Source organism: Taeniopygia guttata, chromosome 1A (genome assembly GCF_048771995.1).
Source record: "Taeniopygia guttata chromosome 1A, bTaeGut7.mat, whole genome shotgun sequence".
Lineage (NCBI taxonomy): Eukaryota > Metazoa > Chordata > Aves > Passeriformes > Estrildidae > Taeniopygia > Taeniopygia guttata.
The window spans coordinates 28,522,817-28,543,928 of NC_133025.1; the positions used below are offsets into that span (position 1 = coordinate 28,522,817).

The window sequence follows — 21,112 nt, forward strand, 5'->3', positions numbered from 1 at the left end:
AAATAAAGTCATATAGTCATGTTCAAACTTTTTAAAAAAAAAGAAAGTATTAAGAAGCAGTTAACAATCTACGAGAACTGTAATATTCCATAAGGTATTGCAGTTTGGGAGAGTACATCTGCTGCATCTGAGGAGATGGTGTGGAAACAGAAGAACTACTTGTTGGAGACATTTCTCCATGAGACAGTTACTGGTCCACCATGTGACACAGCAGTAGTGGCACAACATTTTGTTTCTGAGGATCCTGGTTTCCCACTTTTGGAAACACAGGTGAGAGTGGAAGGTCCTACTCATTCTTGGAGCATCCTGAGGCATCTCCAGCCCTGCACGCCCCGCCAGTGTGGTGGCTGTAGCATATTGAGCCCAGTGGGCACATGGCTGCTAAGAAAGTTGCCTGAGCCCCACAGCAGCCAGACGGAAGCACCCCACAGGCACCCAGGCATGGCTTTGATCAGCTTTCACCCCCACAAGACCTGTACTAGGAAAGTGACTTATGTCGTGAGTACCACCTCTGGGAGGAAAGGATCTGCTGCTCATTTTACCCTGAAAAATACAAGAAGCAAGTAACTGCTAGTCTGATTACCCTTAGCAATAGCCTAGTATTCTTTGATGCAAACTTGCCCACTTACTTCTAGCTGCTTTTGTTTCCATACTTCTCTATCCTCAAGAAGGGCAAGCTTAGTAAATGCTAAAGCCATTGGCTTTCTGACCACCTGAAAAAAGGGAACTAATGCAATAATAAATGCTTCTTACCCAAAAAGCCTGTGAAATGGAACTATTTTCATTAGTGGCCATCACTGTTAAGAAATTCCTGCCCTTAACTTAAAACAGTGAAGAAGTTTATTATAACCTTAAATAGCTTCCTGTTCCATATCTGGAGTTCAAAGCAACTACTGGGATTACCTCCTACTTTATAGTTTTTGCCAGCTTGCCTTCTAGAACCACTCAGTATCTCTCTTCCTTTAGGTAAGCAAACTTCAGAAATTATTTTTGGGGAAGGAGGGGGAACAATAATAAAAAAATCCACGTCCACAGGCATTTCATACTGGTTGTAATGATATATTCCAAGCTTGTGTGGTTTTTACATTTATATAGTTTACATTTTGCTTGACCCATAAATAATACTTGCAAGATTAAGAGGGCTGTAGAGAGTATTTACATAGCCCCACCATGCATATAGAGCTTTTTAATACCTAGTAGACAAAATTAAGCTGTTTTGCACTGAACATTTTTCAACTTAAACCCCCTGACTAAAATACAAGCAATATTTCATCCATAACACTGCTGTTAAACCCCTAACAAATCTAGTTTGATATTGTAACAAACTTCTTCAAATTCAGGGATATAAAAATATTCAGATTTTAAAATTTTAACTGTACAATATGTACATTAGTATTTGCACTGTTAAATTATGAATACATTTAAGCCTATGAAATACTACATTATAAATATCAACTTTTTTTTACTTAGAATTGTAGCTAATACATTTTAAAACCTGGATAATGCATGTGAAAAGACACAATTCTGGAGCCTAATCCTTTAAGCCCATATGAAAATATTTGTTACATAAGTAGATCCATTGACTTAAATGGGGTTGTTACATGCCTGAGCAAAGGACTCCAGCAGTGGTACCTCTCTCACTGCTGAGGGGTGGGAGCCATGGCAGAAAAAACCTGTCACCACTCATTGGCAGCTAAGTCCAATTCCAGAAGCTGAATTAATGTCTTCCTTTAAACAGACATGGAAAAAACCCCAAACCAAAACCAACCACCTTACACTTTCTCAAAAAATTGTAGAGGAAAAACTATGAAAGTTAAATGTACAAAACATTCACTGCTGCTTTAGGATACATCAAGGCTTCAAGCATTTCAGCTCTCACATTATGATTTTTGCCTTCTTAAGGAGCATTTTCCCAAATAAAAATAATCCAGTTTTTGTATGGAAACTTGAATAAGGAAGAGCGAGCTTTATCAATGTAGAAAGGGCACAGTATAGAGCCTTCTCTTTCTTGGCAGGAAGAGGAAGAAGTCAAAGATCACCCTGTGTGTCTATAGCTACAGCACAGGACTGACATTTTTATTTATTCATCTTTGTCGAATCCTCTCTCTCAGATAATTCAACATAGGTGAATAGTGAGCATAAAATGAAATGTCTACAAAAACTCCGTATTAAGAACTGCAGTAATAGTATTTTGACAGCTGAAACACAGTATGGAAACCTAGCAGTATCTGAACAGATCATTTGGTGTGGTGACATTTCTGAATGTTACTTTTACAATTTAAACTCTGGCATGGTTATCATTTACAGTGGCAAAGCATTATGAACTTCAGCAACTTGCCTAAGTACAATTATTAATATAAAAAAAGATGTGGTTCAAACTGTAGCTACAGAATTGACTGGTCCTCGCAATTAAGAAATACTTGTAATTAATTAAGATATGATACAATTTTTTCCTTTGTGTCCCCTCTTCTTCTTTGATTTGGTTGTCCTTTGTCCAAACTGAGAACTGGATAATGCAGTAGTTGGACCAGAAAGGTCATCTGTATAGTATGGGTATCTCAATGACCGTGGCTGTGGAATTGGCTGTCCTAGAAAATATCCCTCCTCTTCTGAATCAGATGATGAGGATGAAGTTGAACACCAGGAGTCATCTTCCTCACCATACAGTCCAAAGAACTTATCAACCACCTGATTCCGCAGTGCATAGTCAGACCTGGTATGGGCATATTGTCCATACAGCTCTGCATTTTGAATATAAGCCCGAAGCTCACGTGAGCTTCTATTCTGAAGAAATTTTTCATGATCCTGAGGGGAGTAATAACGAAATCTCTCTCTTGGAGAGCATCTTCTTTCTGTGGCCAAATTAAGTGCATTATCTGAACGAGACTTCCTACTTCTTCTGCGATGGTGAGAAGGCCGACTTCCACGCTCTTCAAAATGGTAAACACGCCTACGAGTCCTTTCACTCATGGGAGGCTGACGTATTTCAAGATTCTCATAACTTCCATTATCAATAACGTCATCTGAAAACTTCACTTGTTGAGGTCTAGACTGGGATTTAGATCGTCTCAGTACAGGTACATGCACTGGCTTTTCCTCTGGCAACACTTTTTCCTGACACAACTCTGAGCTCAGACTCTTCAAGGACTCAGTGCTCCGATGGAGCATTGAAGAATTCAGAGTTCCCATGTTGCTCATCTTCTCACAGTCCTCCACCTCCAGTTCTTGGAAAGTTTGCAAAGAGTAGAGAGATGGCCGTGGCTTGCCTTCTCCATCCATTGAAGGCCCTGTGGTGGGAATGGAGAAAGGAGGAAAAAGAAAGTGAGAGGAGTACCAAAGAGACAAATACTGTAACAAAATATGAAACACTTATTGTCACCGAGTGTTTTTTTGAATTATTACAAAAAAATGCTCCCTTCATAGTAGAATAAGCTTTGTTTTGGTTTAAAACATTTAAGTATTAACTCTGATGACCAAAGAATTAGCTGTCATGAGGACATCAAGAACAGAAGTTCAATGGGTTGAAAATTTTGAAACATACATACATGTATGCCTTTTAAGAAAAAAGGATTACTTAAAATTATTCTGCAATCTATACTTGCCATTCTTAAGGCTAAAATATTTCACAATTGTAGTGTTGCCAAATTCATGTTCCAGGTGTCTCAACAGGGAAGCCAAGCTTACTGCCTTGCAAAAAAGGATCCTTACTCTCAAAAAAATTACTAAAAGTGTCACGTGCCTGTGATGGCCCTAGCTGCAGTACCACCACTGCCTCCTCCTCCTGCGCCCCCTGAATCAAGCTCCCCTCCTTAGTTCCCTCATTGCTGCTTGGCAAATGCAGCCAGCCTGTGGTTGGGCCTCAGCTAGACAAGTAGCTGCTATAATTTGGGTTACAGGAGGAAAGGAAAGGAGACGACGATCAGAGAACTTTTCAAATGGGTCTTAACTGCCAGGTTTGGGCGTTTTGTACAGAAATAGGAAAGGAAGGTTAGTGCACACTTTATCCCTTTGGGTAATTTCAATCATGTTTGACAAGGAGGTTCACAAAAGTGCATTATCAGTTTCCCTTTAGTCAGTGGGGGAAAATAAATCTCACAAACCTAATTGCCTAAGGCTAAGAAGTTTACCATACTTTCAGATTTTCTATATAGTTTTACGGGCAAATCAGGAAGGTATCTAAAATGTTTTGTAGATTAATATAATCCTAATATATAATGCAACTTCTTATACATAAGGTATGGAGAAATAGTAATTTGCTTAAAGCAGTGGTTTGTATATAATAAATGTGTAGTTGAAGTCTGTTTTTATTCTGTTTAACATCATTGCTTAAAGCAAAAAAAAAGAGAATTCAAAAGGAATGGAGAAGAATCCAACAGGATTTAAGTAGCAGAAGCATATCCTGTAAAAGATTATGAGCTTGATAAAAGCTGCTGCCTATCTTACATGCATCTCTTGATACTAAAGCTTTTTAGAAAACACTAAAATGAAAAAATTTCCTTCAAAATACTCCAACACACATGCTTTTGTTGACCTCTCCATCAAAACCACTAACTGATATTCCCCATTACCTGTTATGTTAGACAAAGCCAAGGAATCCATTGAGTCTCGAACACTTTGTTCTTGCTGTTTCAGGTCAGACAAACATTCGAGAGAACCTCCATACCATGGTGCTTGGTCATGTTTGTATCCTGAGGCCCCGTGTTCCATATCTAGCTCCTGGATTTTCCTGCTGCTGGCAGGGCCTGGGTGGCTGCCATATGCAGAGTCTCCCAAACCATCTTGTGACTGGGCCCAGTACATGTCTGATTGATACTTCTTACTTGCTAGGCTTGGATTATTTTTTTTCAAGTCCAACTTGCTCTTGACCATGTTATCAGAAATCCAGTGTTCACCTGATCTAATGTCTACTTCAGTGGGTTGCTGGAAGAGGCTTTTATCACCAAACTTCAGAAGAAGTTGGGTCATGTAGTCTTCATGTTCAGCCCACTCTTCAGGGTCTTCAGGCATTTCTTGCTCTACCCTTCCTTTCCAGAAGTCTTCATTAACAAAGCCTGCCTCTTCCCTTGAAAGGCTTAAATCATCCAGCTTACGAGAAAGAGTATCATCAGCATTGTCTGAAAGGCCAGGAAATTTGTAATTGAGGGCCGGCGACAGGAGGAGAGACTGGCGGCACTGGTCGGCTGACCGGCTGCTTTTTCCCATGCGGACACTCCTCCTGGAATCTCTGGATCGAGCAGACTGAAACGCAGAATCAGAAGAGTCGGAGGCATGAACATCCTCTCCTAGGCTGCAGCTTTTTGAACAGTAAATCTGCCCTTGCTTTGGTAGGAAAGGGCAGCCAAGCAAAGAGGTCTTGCACTGAGCACAAGAAAAGCAAGTTTCTGTGGCATGCCAGTGCTGTCCATCATAGGTCATCTGAGCATGGTCAACACCTGGAAAGAGAGAAAAAGTAATGCTGTGGGTCTCTCTAAAAAACTACTTGCAGAATTCATACTTCTGGAATGGGAAATAATTTCATAAATTGGCTTTCCCTTAATTTGTAAGTTTAATGCTTCTAAAGGACACACTTACCAATGTGCTCCCCACAGGTCTCACAGTATTCTGCATAGAGAGATTCAAAACAGTTACAGCAGAATGGCCGCCCATCCTTCATGATGTATCTCTGTCCACCCAGGATTGTTTCACACTCGAGGCAACAGAAGTGTTTCATGTGCCAGTGGCGACCTTCAGCTTCTGTACACTCATCAGCAAAAATTATCTTTTCAGAGATAAAAGAATACTTTTAGTTAAGTGGCCTAAACTTCACACTGGGAATTACAGCATATAAAATATCCTAACTCTGCAGTTCACACACAAAATTTATTTTTATTTTGCTCCCTTTTGAATACAAATATAGAAACAACAATCTCCCACAAGAGAAATAAAAAGAAAGAAAACCAGCACCTTCTAAATAAATTAAAAAAAAAAAAAAAGAAAAAAAAAAAGAGAACTTCAGAACTCAACCATTAAAGAAGTTTCATAAGGATAATATTTTGGAGAATTTGAGAATGTTCAATTCTAAACACAAACAGGTGTTTGCTTTCTAAATGCCACCTTATTGCTTGTAATATTTCCAGTTTGACAAGAAATTAAATATCCCTCAGCTTTCAAACACATCTATACAGCAGAGAGTCCTGACTTCTTAAGTGACTGCATTTAGGAATTTCCGAAGTGGTGCAGTTTGAAACAGGTGGTGCATTTTGGTGCAACTGAAAAACAGGAGTGTTTACTTGGCTGTAAAATGTGAATTATTTACCTCATCGCAGGCTGAACATCGAGGTTTGAGAAGTTCAGCGTGGTGTCTGCCACAGTGAATTTTTCCATCTTGGTAGAAGTAGATAAGGTCAACAAGAAGCTCGTTGCACGTGAAGCACACAAAGCAGGAGGGATGCCAGCACACACCAGGCCCAGCTCTTGAGGCAAAAACTGCAATTTCACCGCCGTTTACTTTTGTACCGCACTAGGAACAAACCCAGAAAGTGAACACACTTCCCATTCTAAACTACTAGCTTCTTGCATTTAAACTAAGTCAAAACACCAAACCAAATATGAGATTTTATTCCAAAATTCTGACAAGAGGAAAAAAATATGATCAGTTTTGGTCTAGATGAACTGCATCTCAATAAACCTTATGCGAATAGAGTTTATTTTATACAAAACAACATTTTAAAGTTTTTGTCTGCTTTTTATTTGTCATTAGTTTAGTATGAGTCAGCATTAGGGTTTTTTTTGTTGAGTAGGAAATACATCAAAGACTCAGTTCATTTGCAGTAGTATCAAAGGTTACATTTTGCTTAAGCAAGCACTGCCTTCTTTCTTCTTCCATGCAGTTTCAAAAATAGTCTTTTGTTGTTGTTGTTTTCAGACACAGACAGAGGTAACTTTAAATTTTAATACTGAGATACTGTAGTTTTACATTATTCAGCCCTGTAGCTAGCTTATAGCACCAGTATGTTACCTGCTCACAAATGGCGTGCATCACTGCTCTGGAGAGTAGTTTAATAGTGCCTCGTCCCAGTGCCTCCTTTTTGCGCTGAGAACTGAACATCTGCAGCTCCTTCTTTTCCTCTTCACTTAACGACTGGCAGTATCTCACCTTCCAGTGAAAACACGGGAGAACTTATATTAGAGACTGAGCTTCTAATCTAAAAGATGAGTAAATTAAGTGCATATATGCAAAGAATTCATCAGGAATGCTGCCAATCATCATTAAACTTTACCTGCTTGCCTTCTCTACCATCTTAATATTTAGGTAATATAGCCTAACACAAAAATAGTATGGAGAGAGATTATTTTTTTCATTACAGGAAAAAACCCACCACGCTAAACTGAGGAGTTGTTTGTGCAAGAAAAAGATTTTTAGAAGCCAGCCCAAAGTCTGCTGCTAACCTAAAATAACGGAATGAACCTAAAATCAGCCATAACGTTGTCCTTTAGATTTATGCTTAAGTGCCCACGACTGCAGTATACACAAGACCTTAAGTACCGACACCCCCGCCCCTTTCCTTACAAAGAGCTTGTTTGTTATTTCCACTTCTACTCCAAATTACACTGCATAACTGAGATGCAAACCTTTTACTATCACAAAGCATCCTTTTTGTGTGCCACAATGCAATTCCAGGAATTTGTAGGTTCCTGGTAATTGGTGGGTGGCTGCAAACACTATAAAACCAACTTGTGTTAAGTTTATTGCAGTGACACCAGCCTCCCTAACAAGCAAAGGCAGTGTCCTTCCAGACAGCTCTTATCTGCACACAAGCCAAGTGGGCAGCTGAACAATGGACTCAATGTACACACCGTGCTGCTTTATAGCTCAGATGCCACTGCAGGCCATGGTTTAGGCTTGTAATAAATATACAGGCAGGTAATTCTCCACGGAAAAACTGCCAGGGAGACCCAAGCCCTGATAGTTTACCCTAAATTCTGTATTTACCTCGTTATCGTGGGGTGGCAGCTGATAGAGAAGTTGTTTAATCCGGTGTTTCTCTCCAGGGCTGTTAACATAAGGGACCTTCTCCTCTGGCAAGCAGGCAAAATACAGCTGGACCTGACCAGGAGAAATGCAGAGTTCAGACCCAGGGACACACAGTCCCCAAGCACTGCCAGTGCCCTTTGGCTACTGTTTTATCTCAGGTCTCATTTACTAAGGAAGAAGTGGTCATGCCACATTAGACTGTGACAGAGTTTGTGCTGAAAATACAAGACCCAGATGAACCAGCTCAGCAAACCTGAATTCTCTGATAAAACTAGCACCCAGCTGCTGAATTGCTTTTCTGGAATGCAATTTGCAGTGACAGTTAGGGGGGTGTCATAAATTATGCACATTTAATGTTCTCATTATTCCCACCCCCTTCAGGGCTGGTCAACAACTCCATGGAAATTCTAAGTTTCCCTCTGCAATTTACCACACAAGGCACGAAGCTTTCCAGAAAACAGCCACTATATAAACAAATTTAATTTGCTCTCTGCATTTTACACATTGTTGAGACAAAAGCTGTTTTGTAGTCTCCTGCTGATCAGGTTCACTCAAAGCATCAGCTTTCATTGCTTCCATGTGGGCTTTGGTAAGAAGGTGGAAACATCCTTCCCTTGGGAGGAGGCTGGATCCAGCCACATTTCAATCAGATGCAAATTAACCAGGAGATTTTCACGGGATGAATGTTTTTGTATCAGTCTTCACTCTTTTTTTTTTTTTTTTCATAAGAATATTATGACAGGAAAGCTGTAATGAACACTATGACAAAGCCCAATGGCAAAAAATATTTTTGTGGAACAGCTACAGATTTATTGTTTTTCCTATGCAGTTTCCAGCTTGTCACGAGGCCTGGGGCTGTAAGAGCTGACTATTGGCAAAAATATTACTTGCCATACAGATTTAAATAATGTTCAGGTCAACAGCTTATTACTGTGCAAGACAGATGAAAAAAAGGCATTAATCAGTCACTTAAGTCAGGAAGCAATCAAAATTATGAGAAACAGATTGTACAAAACATGACTTGATTTTCATTTAACCAAAATTTAAACAACTGAAGTCTACTGTAAGCCCAGTTGCTATAGATATATTTCAGGATGCTCCAGAAAAAGATAACATGTAGCAAGAAGTGAAACTTTAAAAATAGCTTATGCCCTTTTCTCAAGCTTACTGCACTATTCTCAAAATAAGTAATCGTTCTGGGGAAAAAAACCTCCCATCTTTAGTGAGTTTGGGCTAGCTGGGATTATGAGGATATTTTAGGGCATTTAATTGTTCTGGCAGAATGTTAGCTCACTGTTTGCCTTAAGGTCTGATTCATCAGGATTCTTATAGATGCTTAAGTAAGTGATTAAAAGAGTTGCCCTAAAAATAGCCTGTTATTTGCAATTCCTGCTGACTTGTTACTTTACTCATTATTAAGAAAATCTCTGCATTGCAAAAAATAGACATCTTTTGCACTTTTTTAAACTGTGGACTGTATAAGCTTGCCAGGACTGCTCTGCCTCCTTTAGCAGATGTTGCAAAGCCATCTGCTAAAATGGCCATCCTGGCCATTTAATGCTGAAGTCTTGAGTTCAGAATATTACTGAGTACACAGCTTCAGCGCAGTTGCAATATCATCAATACCATGAATGAATACCGTAAGTTCATTCTGGTCTCCCACAGCAACTCGGTCATCAATACTTTCACTTATATTCCCATTGCCATGTGATGTTACACAAAAAAAGGAGACTGAAGGGAGGGAAAAGGAGAGCCCAACCAAGCCACAAGTGTCAGCTCCAGACACCATGCAAGAGGAATCCTGGCATGAACAAATGGCAGCCATACAACTATTTAAACAAGCGTAAAATACATTATTACCTGTCACAGTGACGGAACACTTTCATTTATATGCACTGTCATACCATCCATATTCTAGATGTCAAATGCCTAATTATTTAAAGAGGCATACAAGTGCAGTGAAATACTTGGCCAAGGAGCACAATGTCATGAAGTATGCCATGGGCTTTAATTAAACCTAATAACTTCTTTCACAAAGAAAGCAAACTTCTATGCTGCTTTTACTTGGCAATACATACCTCTGCAGCACATACTTTTTGAAAAACCTTGACTGGGAACTTTTTTGGAACATAAAACGCCTCAGGGCTGAGAACTTTAAGCTCTCTACACACAGCCCCATTGGACAGGAAACAAAAAAGAAGGGGAAAGTTCTATGTGTATTAAAGTTTTATACATTATAAGATTTTAATTAGACTTACAGAGGCAGCATATCACTCCCTCAGAGAGTCCTTAAGAGACTTATTTTTAAAATGCAGAAAACATGGTTGGTACCTGCTCTGGTCTGAGACCTGGGGGTACCCAGGCATATTCCTCCAAGGCACAGCCAGAGTCATCGTCAGAGGTTGAGCTTCGCTGACACCCAAAAATGAGGTTATTGGCTTTGGGCTCCATCTCCAATGGCATAAGTGTGCAGTGTTAAATATTTCAGCTGCAGCTCATCAAGCAGTGATCTGGAAAAAAAGATGAATAGAACTTTAATAGATTTGAACATGAACAACTAATTATCAGTGTAAATGATCTTGCAACAGTTTAGTATTCCTTGTGTTGCCCAGAACAATAAATTAGTGAAGCTTCATTACAACTTACTACAAGCAATTCAAAAGTGCTCAAAAAAGTTACAAGAAAAAAACCACTGAAGAAACATAAATCCCAGAAACCTAGGCACAGATTACCACTTTTGGCAACCACAATGTATTTCAGTATTAACACTTGTCACCTTTTACAGTTCTGCTTGTTTCACATCACAGGATGTATATATTTAGGTAAATCTAGGAAAGACTAATTGAGCAGATACTAACAACATGAATGACATAAGCTGCTCCTGAACTCATTACAACTACTAACCTAGTAAAACAAAAGACATGACAACCACTTGTCAAAAACTAAAGAAATTATTGGGGAAAGATGGCTGTGCAAGTAGCATCCTGTTGTTCACAAGGCAGGCACAGAGCATCTGCTGGATTCCTCTGAGAACTTTGGTTGAGCTGTATGGGAGCAGAAGGGCGTTGGTCCTGTTAAATTTCTGAAATCCAATTATGCCAGATTAGTCTCTGTAAAATACATCATTATTGTTCTGTCAATTTAAAACCCTACAGGGAGATGATTTTATTGATTCACGAAGCCGGCAAAGCTTAATATCAGTGGGATTGTTTTGAGTCACAACTGGCAAAGAAGGCTCTCACCCAGATCCATAGCAGTCTGCAGTAAAAAGCTTAACAATATATATGCCTTGTATTAATTCTAGCAGAAGTTCTTAAGAAATTCAGATGAGGCATTTCAATGAAATACAGCTAACCAAAAGCACAGAGGATTTGTCCTAACACAACAGATATCCTGACCACTTGGGGCAGGGACAAGCTTGCTCTTATAGTACCATGTTATGTGTGAGCTGTGCCTTCCCTGTTCTAGGACATTCTTTCATCTGTTTATCTAAACACAGATCCAATTTTGTCAGTGCTACATCCAAGCTGTAGGAAATTTTAATCTCCTTGACATAAACCTTGCTGGTGGGTCTAATGAGAAGAGCAATCTAAAATTTTCTTGTGGGTCCTACGTTACATTTTCAGTCTCATCACCACTGCTTTAGAGGAAATAAATTGCTCCTAGATCACAGGTGGAAGACTGTTTAAGACTGCTTATCCAAATGTTCTGCTGGTTACTCAAGAGGAGTTTCTCCTTCAGGTGTGAGCCACTGGCTAATGCCAGGTTCTGATAATTCAGCACATAAACCCAAACCTGCTCCATAAAAAGTGGTCTTATGCATCCAAAAGTTACAAACCCAGAGAAATTATAATATCCAATATATAGTCTTATCTAGCCCTATTTCCAATATGTCTATACATTCCAAAGCCCATAAAAAGAGATGGGATTACTTAACTCTTCCACTTGGCTAGTGCTCCAAAAAATTGTTTACTTCAAAAACCTCTAGTTCAAAAACATACACACTATTTTTGGTGCACTGCTAAGATGCCAACACACTTCATAGCTGCACTGTAATAGAAGATTAATTTAATATTTGATGGGGCAAGCAAACCTGCCAACTTTCCCTCTGAGAACAGGCTGTTTCTGGAAAGCTGGTGAGCTGTCAGGTACATGTCCGAAATCTTACTCAAGTTGAACAACTAAAGGTTAGCACAACAGCTTCTGAGCTTAACATCACCATATTACAGTCTTACTCAAGGAAGGTAAGTATGATCAAACTCAATCTTTAAAGCTCAATCCTATATATGTAAAATTGAAAGACAGGCTTCCTGGTACATACTGTATCCCTTGAACTAGTTGCTCTCAGAAACAAATAAGACAAGGAATATAGATCTGTTCCCCCTTCCCACTTACTGGTGGAAGTCATGCATCATGTATGTTTTTGTCATTGCTTGCATAAAACTGGGGTGTGAGGAAGGAGGGACAGAGGAATAATGTGATGCAGTTAGGAAATCACTAGGAAAAAAAGGCAAGTACTCACTGTTATCATCTATATCCAAGTACCTCTTAATTATAAAGTCACTAGGAATATCATTGAGAAGCTGAATTCCTTCCAAGATGACCTTAGCAGCAGATGAACTGTTTTACCATTTCCTTTTAGAAAGGGGCGGATGCCTGGTTTGCAATAATGAGCCACTTATTGATACCTAAGCTGGTATTTCCAATTCTTAGGGCTTTGCAAGAACTTGTATTGGTCAAATGGTCCCTTTTCAAGAATTGACTCCTGCCCAATATCCCAGGAATAAAAGGAGTCAGTAGGTTAAATATCTTTGACAATATTTCATTAGGCAGCACGACCTCAACCACATCCCACAGGAAGCAGATTTGAAACAAAATTTAGGCAGAGACAGGTTCAGCTCTGGCAGTGCCTGGGCACTTCAGCAGAGTGTACTCCTGCCTTGTTCTCACAATACCCAACACCTACAAGCACACCAAGTAACTGAGTAATTGCTTCATACTGATTGTTCAAAACCCTCTCTCCACAACATCAAAGATTAACTTCTTCAACTTGTCTTGAAGGACAAGGAAACAACCCAAAATCTGATTGCACAATGACTTACTAACTTTTCTGAGTATTTTGAAACTAAGGCTACATACTACAGTGAACGAAGCAGCACTGGGCAACATCAGGATCTTAAGCACAGCAAAGGTACATAAGTGTAGGAGTGTTGTCTATTTCCTAAGGAAGACAAGGCACTGGTGAGAGAGACAAGGCTGCTTTTCTGCAGAGATTGGTCCTGCCTGCGCCTCCTCTGACACATCCATTTCAGAAAGCAAACACACCAGCTCCAACAAGAGGATACCACAGAGCCATAGGTCCAGTTTCCAGTCACACAGGGCAGTTTGAAAGTTTGGCTGACATTAAATAAAAGAAAAATACATCTTACCTCTAAATGTAAAATGCAACTTTACAATCAGGGTTCTCCTCTCCAGATAAGGTGATTAAAAATGTTCAAAGCAAGGACCACAGACTTCAACAAACTGAGATTAGAACAGCTCAAAGGACATAATTCACTTTAAAAGAAAAATGCTCCCATAAGGACAAATGTGAAGCTAGCTATAAAATTATTGACAATACACCACATATAAATAGAGCCACATCACAAGTACTGTGGGGTTGCTGAGAACAAGGTTTCTAATCCAGCCTATCTTAACAGCAGGCTATCTGAAGAACTATTTTAGCAACTGCTTGTTTAGGAGTTCTTCTTCCTCTCCTGTTCAAGTGTAATTTGGTTTGCATTTTAAAACTACAGGGTTCTTCCTCCCTGCCCTCCAGCCTCACTCATCCTTCAAAGTGATCTGTTTAAAATGATTACATCCTAAGGAGGATTCAAATGAATATAAACAACAGCTGAAAAAATAAGTTCTTTCCAAGGGATGACTAGAGAAAGGTGGTCTTTCTACTCCTGCCATGACACCTACAAAACACAGCAAGGATGTGTTGTTTTGCTTTGCTCTCCTAAAGACCATGGAACATTTTGAGGTTTCAGCTCTGTTCAAATACTGCCTCTCAAAAAAGGCTCTATAGCCTACAAGAAGGTTTTTCACTGGCAGGTTGACAACTATGAATAACATAATTGAGTTACACAGCTAAATTTGATTTGAAAAGAAAAGCAATTACTGTGTTTTTTCCACTGATGAATTAAAACAGTCATATGACAAATTCCTCAGAGGCATAGGCAAACCACACTCTTAATTACAAAGCTACGGATACACAAAATACTGGGATATCAAACTTAGAACAAAGATGTTGTTGAAGCCCATATGAAGGTCATCCCCATGCTAGGATTTCCAGCTCACTGATTATGTTCCCCCTGACCAGATAGAAGAGGTCACGATTTGTAAGCAAAGTTAGACAAACATCTCCTTGCCCACCCCCTGCTGTTTTACTCTGTCCTTCAGGGCAAATTGTTTTAACAACTTTTTTGTTAGAAGGCTTGTTAACAAGGCTATAGGGGATACAAGATGCATATCACACATGCACCCATTCACAATGCAGGCCCAACGACTCAAGATTAGCATGGTCAGCCCATTTACCTGCTTATTTAATCTCTGGTGCAAGATAACTACATTAGAAGAGGAAGGGCACAATATAACAACAATAAACCACCATAAAGTAACTATTAATAATTCAAAGCCTATTTCCAATGTGTATTATGCACATTATCAGGAAGTCCCATTCCCTAGCTACAGCGAGTTCTATAGTTCTCTGTGTGGGAAATCCGGATCCAGAACTGATAAGGAGAATCTACATCAGCACCAGCACACAGCGGCTGGGTCCTTTCCAGTAGTGAGCTACCCAGAGCAGTGGGGAAGGAATAGAACCAGTTAATTGCTCATTCAAAAGACCTCTAGATGGGCCCTAGAGGAACTGTTTTACTTTTTTTTAGCCAGTATACAAGGACCGACATAGAAGTTAACTGCTTTCCTCCTCTAGCATCCTAGCGCCAAGACCACTTTTCCAACTGGAAGTCAGACGATCCTTTTCACGGTGTTTTCTTTTGACGAGCCATATTGCAAAGGCAGGCCACCTGCATTTAGCAAAAGGAGGAAGACTCGTGACAAAGCATCGCCCCATGCCAACACACCTGATTTGGCCGTGTTATCCTTGGCTCTGCACGGCGCTGATGGAAACTGAAGCACACACTACAGCGAGGCAAGACCCAAACCTCCAGCCAAGAAAGAGGTATTCTCACGGATGCTACCCCCCCACACACTCTCTCCTTAAGAGGGTTACAGATTTAGAAAGAAGGAAATCTTGCCTTTTACAGTCTCCCATTGATTTTCAAAATTCTATTTTAAACAGCAGCCAGACTTTACTCCAATGTACACATATACTCAGGTTTCACCCGATCACCTGTTGGCTGTCGAACAACACCCTTCTTTGTTAGGGCTCACAGCCCTCATTTGAGACAAGTTTCCAGAGAAAACACTTGAAGAAAGTGTTCAATAATTCACAAGACAGGAATTGCAAAAAAATAGAAAAGTAAAAAAATTCTGCGCCCAAGCCCCGTACACCCTGACAGCCCTGCGCCCTCATCTCGGAGGAGCCGGGACGGTGCCTTCCTCAGCAGGCGAAGATTCCTGAAGGAGAGGTGGGAGGTTTTTCCATCCTGAGAAAGTTTCAGAGACATTAAGGCGGGTCAGAGGCACCCCCAGTCCGCCGGCTCCCCACGCTCTGGAGCCGGATGCGCGAAGGCACGGGCAGCCACCGGCACCCACCCGCCCGCCCTGTCCCTCCGGGGCAGCTGCCGCGAGGGAGAGCGATACGAGCCACCGCAAATTACCTCTGTGCGGCAGCGGAACAGCGGCCGGGCTCTGGCGGAGCCGGGGAGCGGCGCAGCAGCGGCGATGCCGGCTGCAGACCCGACCCGCGCCCCGCCGCGGCAGCTCACCCCGAGCCGGACCGGCGCCGGCAGCTCCCGCGGCTCCTCCCGACCCGGCAGGCCCGGAGGAGCGGCCAGCGCCAGGCACGGTCCCGCCGAGGCAAGGGGCGGCGGGGGCTGCTCCAGCCCTGTCCCTGCCGGGCGGCGCCGACGCTTCCTTTCCCCGTCCCGCCTGCTGGGAGCGCAGCGGGAGAGATACCTGCGCCTGCCCCGGACCCTCCCGCGGGGCGGCAGCCGGGGGCCGGGGAGGGAGCGGCGGCCCCAGCGCTCCTCCCCGAACTCGCCCCTCGCCGGCACCGCAGCCTCCCCCGACCCCCTGCGCCCCTCACCGCTCCTCCGTCAGGCGGCGGGAGGAATCGCTCCCACCAGCGATCTTCCTTCAAAGTGCTGCCCAAGGCGGGGGAAGGAGTGTGGGAAGGGGGAGCGTCTCCTGCCACCGCCCCCGAGGCAGGAAGGGTCGCCGTCCCGGCCCCCTACCCACCCAGGGGACCGAGCGCCTGCAGAAGCAATAAATTCTGCGCTCAGGACACGACGGACACACCGTTTGGCTACAGTGCTTTTGTTCGTGTTTACGCCCGAAATAGATTTCCCACCCCACCCTGGACGCTCTCCGGCCGCCCCGGGCTGACCTGGCCCGGCCCGGCCACCGCCGCCCCGCGCACCCGGACGGGAAGGACTCGGTTCAGGACGGGAAAACATTTGTTCCAGGTCTCTGTACATGAGTGATAAAAATAATAAACCCTATCTGAAACCGAGGATCGCAGAGAGCAGCCGTCCATCACTGCCTCCCTTGGCACATTCCAAGTGGGAAAGAGGCGTCCGAGCCCCAGCTTACGCACAGAGAAGTAGCACCGGGGCATTTTCTAAGAGGCTGCCAGCCCCCGCTTTTACCACTTCCCCCGGCCCCGTAGGCATAAAAAGCACCGACAGGCGGGTGCTCCGGCTTCAAAGGCAGGCGGACGCCTTCCCCCCGGCACCGCCAATGTAACCGTGAACACCGCGGTCAAATTTCCTCTTCCCTCCCGCTCTTTGTCTCCCTGGGGAAGTCATTAGAAAAAGGGAATTTATTCGCGCTGCATCTCGGGGTCAGAGCGGCAACACACCCAGCCCCGACGCGCCCCACCGCTGCGAGGGGCAGCGGCGACCCAGCCCCTCGCATCCCGCCCCGAGCTCCCGCAGCCGGGGCCGCTCACCTGCCCGGGCCGCCGTGCGGGACGGCGACGGGGCACTTCTCAGACACTTATCGCTTCCCCCAGGAACCGAATCTTCATGGGTTTAAATTCACTTCTGTAAATTTGAACGGCTTTGCCCGCAGTGCGCCGAAGGAAGCCGGTCCTGACGGGCACAGGCGCGGGCGGAGGTGCTCGGAGCAGCGTCTCTGCCCTCAGCACTGTCACCCCCTCCCCGCGGGCTGCCCCCGACCCTCGGCTGGGTCTCACGGCACCCCAGTCTCACGGCGAGCCGGGAGAAGCCGCCACAGCTCCTCCCGTGGGCTGATTCCCCATCGCTAGGAGCAGGCAGCCAGACTGGTCGGCCGAGGGACCAGGACCACCGCCGGGCTATCTGATCCCGCGAGGCACAGCCCATCCCGGGCTAACGACGCTATACGCAGCCGATTCCCAGCACCAGCCGAGGAGATGTGCCCAGAGACACGACCATTACACCTGTAACCGTGGGTAAATGCAAAAAGCCCCGCGCAGCTCCAGCCACAGGGAATCAAAGCTGCAGTCTGTGGCTCCTGCGGCAGGAAAAAACCTGCTAAACTCCAGCAAACTAACCAGCTCCCATCCTTCCACACCCCATTTCACTTCCATAAGCAGTTTCTCTGGTTGTACTACCTCCATTCTTAAACAGCTTAGTCGTTTTGAGGTCAAAATTGGCGTATCAGTTGGATGAACCAGAGATTTTGCCAGAGCTTTTGTCTGTGCTGGCTTTACGAGATCCAGACTGTTCCTATTCTGTTTGTTGGACTGAGCAGACCCCATCTGGTGGCCAGCTGAACATCTGCCAGCTCCATTCATCATTAATCAAAAATGGAAATGTCAGGAATAATGTTTATTCTCCCCCACTACATGACTGAATAAATGCCAACAATTTGCATATATTGTCTACGCCTTTTCCAGAAGTGCCTGACATTTTCTCAGCAGTTCCTCACACTGAGGGCTCAACACCTCTGCACAGCAAATTGCAAAAATTAAAATCTGCTTTGGGAACTTCTGCAGCACAACCAGCTCGATGGCTGCAGATAAGGTTGCAAAGTTTCATGACCAAGAGTCTAACGAAGCCAAAAAAGACGTTCACTTACTTTGCTGGAAAATCAAGCTGTCCCCCATTTTGCTAACGCTTTCCTTGACACTGAAGTGTCAGAGAGTGTACAGAGATGGTTGGCTACATGGCTCTTCTTTTTTTCCTGGGCTTTTGTGACTTGAGTACAGAAACTACAATACTGTTCTGGACAATGCACTTATACATTAGCAGGCCAAAACCAACCATTGTGATCTTCTAGTTTGAATTAATGTGGTTGTAAGATTTTCCTACCTTTCCTGTCTGTATTAACAAAACATTTTTCCTTGATTTAGAAGTACGAGCAATAAAAAACCCACTACAACTTCTGTTTAATCCATCTAAAGCCCTTTAAAATTATTTCAGGTAGTCAGTTATTTTACAGTATGTTTCTTTCCCTTTTTTCTTTTTTTCTTTTTTTTTTTTTTTTTTTAATCTCAGATTGCTGTGTTTCTGTGCTCAAACACTTGATTCTATGGTATCCTTGAACGTTAGGCTAAAGAAACAGCTATCATAACTCCCCTTAGGCATTTGCAGATTGTGAAAGTCATTCCTGAACTGCCTCCTTTGATTTCGGCTGCTTCCACAAGAACAAATGTGTTGCTATGATTTCTTCTTTATTTTCACACAACAAATATGACAGCATACATGCTCGTTCTGTGAAGTGTAAACTATACCACAGAAGTTGCCTTAAAAAAATTGTAAGAGCTAAAAAGACAGGCACAAACTGACTTGCCCTTTACGACATGTCTCACAGCCTTGACTGCCTCTGGGTAGAGCTGATCCTTCAAACAACCAAATGCTTCAAGGGACCTGTAATGGATATGGAACCTTTTGCCCTAAGGTATTAGCACAAATTTAGTCTAGGTAACAACTTTCTTGTAATACTGACCAGGTCAGGGATATTGTCTAGCCTGTAAGAAATTTGCTGAGTTGTCAGTGTGGTTTCTGAGTTCCAAATCAGCCAGACCAGGGAACATCCCCTCAGATGACACTGGTAATTGCTACCTTTGTTGACAGTCACAGAAGAGAGACCAAGCAGCGCAAAACAAATTAACCTTTTGTGCTTCAGAGGCAGCTTCTCCAGGTAGGACAGCGGCACAACACCCACCTCTCAAGCCTGATTAATTCAGTGGATAAACAGAGGAGTTCACCATCTATATCATCACCCTTTAATGATCACCACCTCCATCCCAAGACTTTTAATTAAGTATCATCTCACGTGTTCCTTTAAAATAAAAAGTTACAATTCAGCTATGAAAGGTGAAAGCATGCAGCAAGTTGAATGGAAACTAGAACAAAACAACAAAAGAATCTCAGTAATAATTGTTTCAGAGAGATCAATAAGAAAACTCCCCAAAATAAGCCAGGTTTTGTATTTTCAAATAAAGTAGGAAAGGTTTTCCATATACCTGACAGCACAGGAGTTCATGGAGCAGGAATTACAACTACTCCCCAAGCAGCGTTATGCACAAATCAAACCAATGTCTGACAAAGGCAGGTATGCCCTTCAGGAATTTCAAGGATGATGACTTGACCACGTACGGTCCTGCCTGAAGGCTACAGCACAGGGAGCTCTAGGATGCATTTACAGCACCAAGGTCCTTCCCACGCCCAGCGGCCTTGGTCTATGCCCCAAGGGAGCAAAGAAAACAGAATAAGGGAAGCAGTTTCATCATGATCTGAGATGATCTACTGGAACCCACAGAAGAATACTGGTCTAATTCCCTAGACTTGGCAGTATTAGCACAAAGAAAAACCATGATTGATTCCTGTGCGGCTGGACTGCTGTGGAGATGGAATTGCCAGCCCATCTCCCTCTCTCTTCTGGAAAAATTGGCTGCTTACACACACTTGCTTAGCTAGTGTATAAAAATGGCCTGACCTCCAAGAGCACTTTACTTTGTTTGCCTTGGTGTATTCAGACACCCCCATGGACATCCACCTGCACCTCTAGATACTTAAATGTCTTGCCAAACCCAGCCCTAGGTGTCCTCTCTCAGGTTATGAGTGCGGAAGAATGCCTTCATAGACAGGAACAGTTTGCACAGTTTTATCACTATCTATAGTCACTACAGACCTCAATGGGCCACCGGGCAAAGGCCACCCCTCTCTGTGCCACTCCATGCCTACAGCCACACATGAAAACTCTCCCTGTTCAACCCTGCTTCCTCCTGCCCCCAAATCAGGCAGTTTGGCACCAACAGCAGATCTGTGCTGCTAGGAGCAGAAGCAAACCAGGGGTGTTACCAACATATTGAGGCCTCTGAACTGTGCCCATTACTGGCGTCTTCCTTATTTTCTTCTTTGAGGTTGCAGAGAAAGGGCGTGGAGGCAACATCTCATGACTTCTCAAGGCTCCAAAGTCCGACTATTTGCCAATCTTTAAATAATGTTTAAAAATAACATTTAGAAAACAGTTAAAATCTGGACAAAAGCACCTCCACACATGTAAAACACAAGAGATGATATGCAGTAAAGAGATACAGGAATTAAAAGGAAGCATGCAAGTGAAATGCAACAAGTTAAAAATATAAGAATAAGATGACTTTTCCCAGCAAGGGTTTGTGATTGTATGAAGGTGCTTAGTTTCCACTCTTCTCTTTGCTGCATTTCCTGTCATCCTAACAACCCGCCCTCTCTCTGCCTGCCTCAGTAAGCCAATATAACATCAGGTAACAGATCAGGAGACAATCAAGTAGCACTAAATTAATAATAATAATAGCTCATTTTTATTTTCACCTGCCAGTGGTACATAGACCTGCTGAGGCATCAAGCAACCAGGTACCAAGATGAGAAACAGTGCCTACTGCTTGCTTTAGAGAACTACACCAGCTATAAATGGCCTGAGGACTGGCTGGCATAAGCTGCTGTGTGTTGGGAATGC

General features: G+C 43.0%; 1 protein-coding gene across 4 annotated transcripts in view; it reads right to left on the reverse strand.

Annotated features, from left to right (window-relative positions):
• Positions 1-1,038: 1,038 nt before the first annotated feature.
• The window catches only part of PRICKLE1 (prickle planar cell polarity protein 1), a 65,252-nt gene continuing 45,178 nt past the window's right edge, over positions 1,039-21,112 (reverse strand). Inside the window, exons 1-8 of one of the 4 annotated variants that reach the window (XM_072922221.1) lie at positions 16,272-16,380; positions 10,346-10,524; positions 7,973-8,086; positions 6,998-7,135; positions 6,296-6,499; positions 5,572-5,758; positions 4,569-5,432; positions 2,410-3,287 (exon numbers count right to left, since the gene is read on the reverse strand). In XM_072922221.1, coding sequence (XP_072778322.1) covers positions 2,431-3,287; positions 4,569-5,432; positions 5,572-5,758; positions 6,296-6,499; positions 6,998-7,135; positions 7,973-8,086; positions 10,346-10,477 — 2,496 coding nt within the window. In that variant the 5' untranslated portion in view covers positions 10,478-10,524; positions 16,272-16,380 and the 3' untranslated portion in view covers positions 2,410-2,430. Of the gene's footprint in view, positions 3,288-4,568; positions 5,433-5,571; positions 5,759-6,295; positions 6,500-6,997; positions 7,136-7,972; positions 8,087-10,345; positions 10,525-15,843; positions 15,984-16,271; positions 16,381-21,112 lie in introns of those variants that run through there. The other 3 variants (XM_072922215.1, XM_030258358.4, XM_072922208.1) reach the window with 3 other exon arrangements.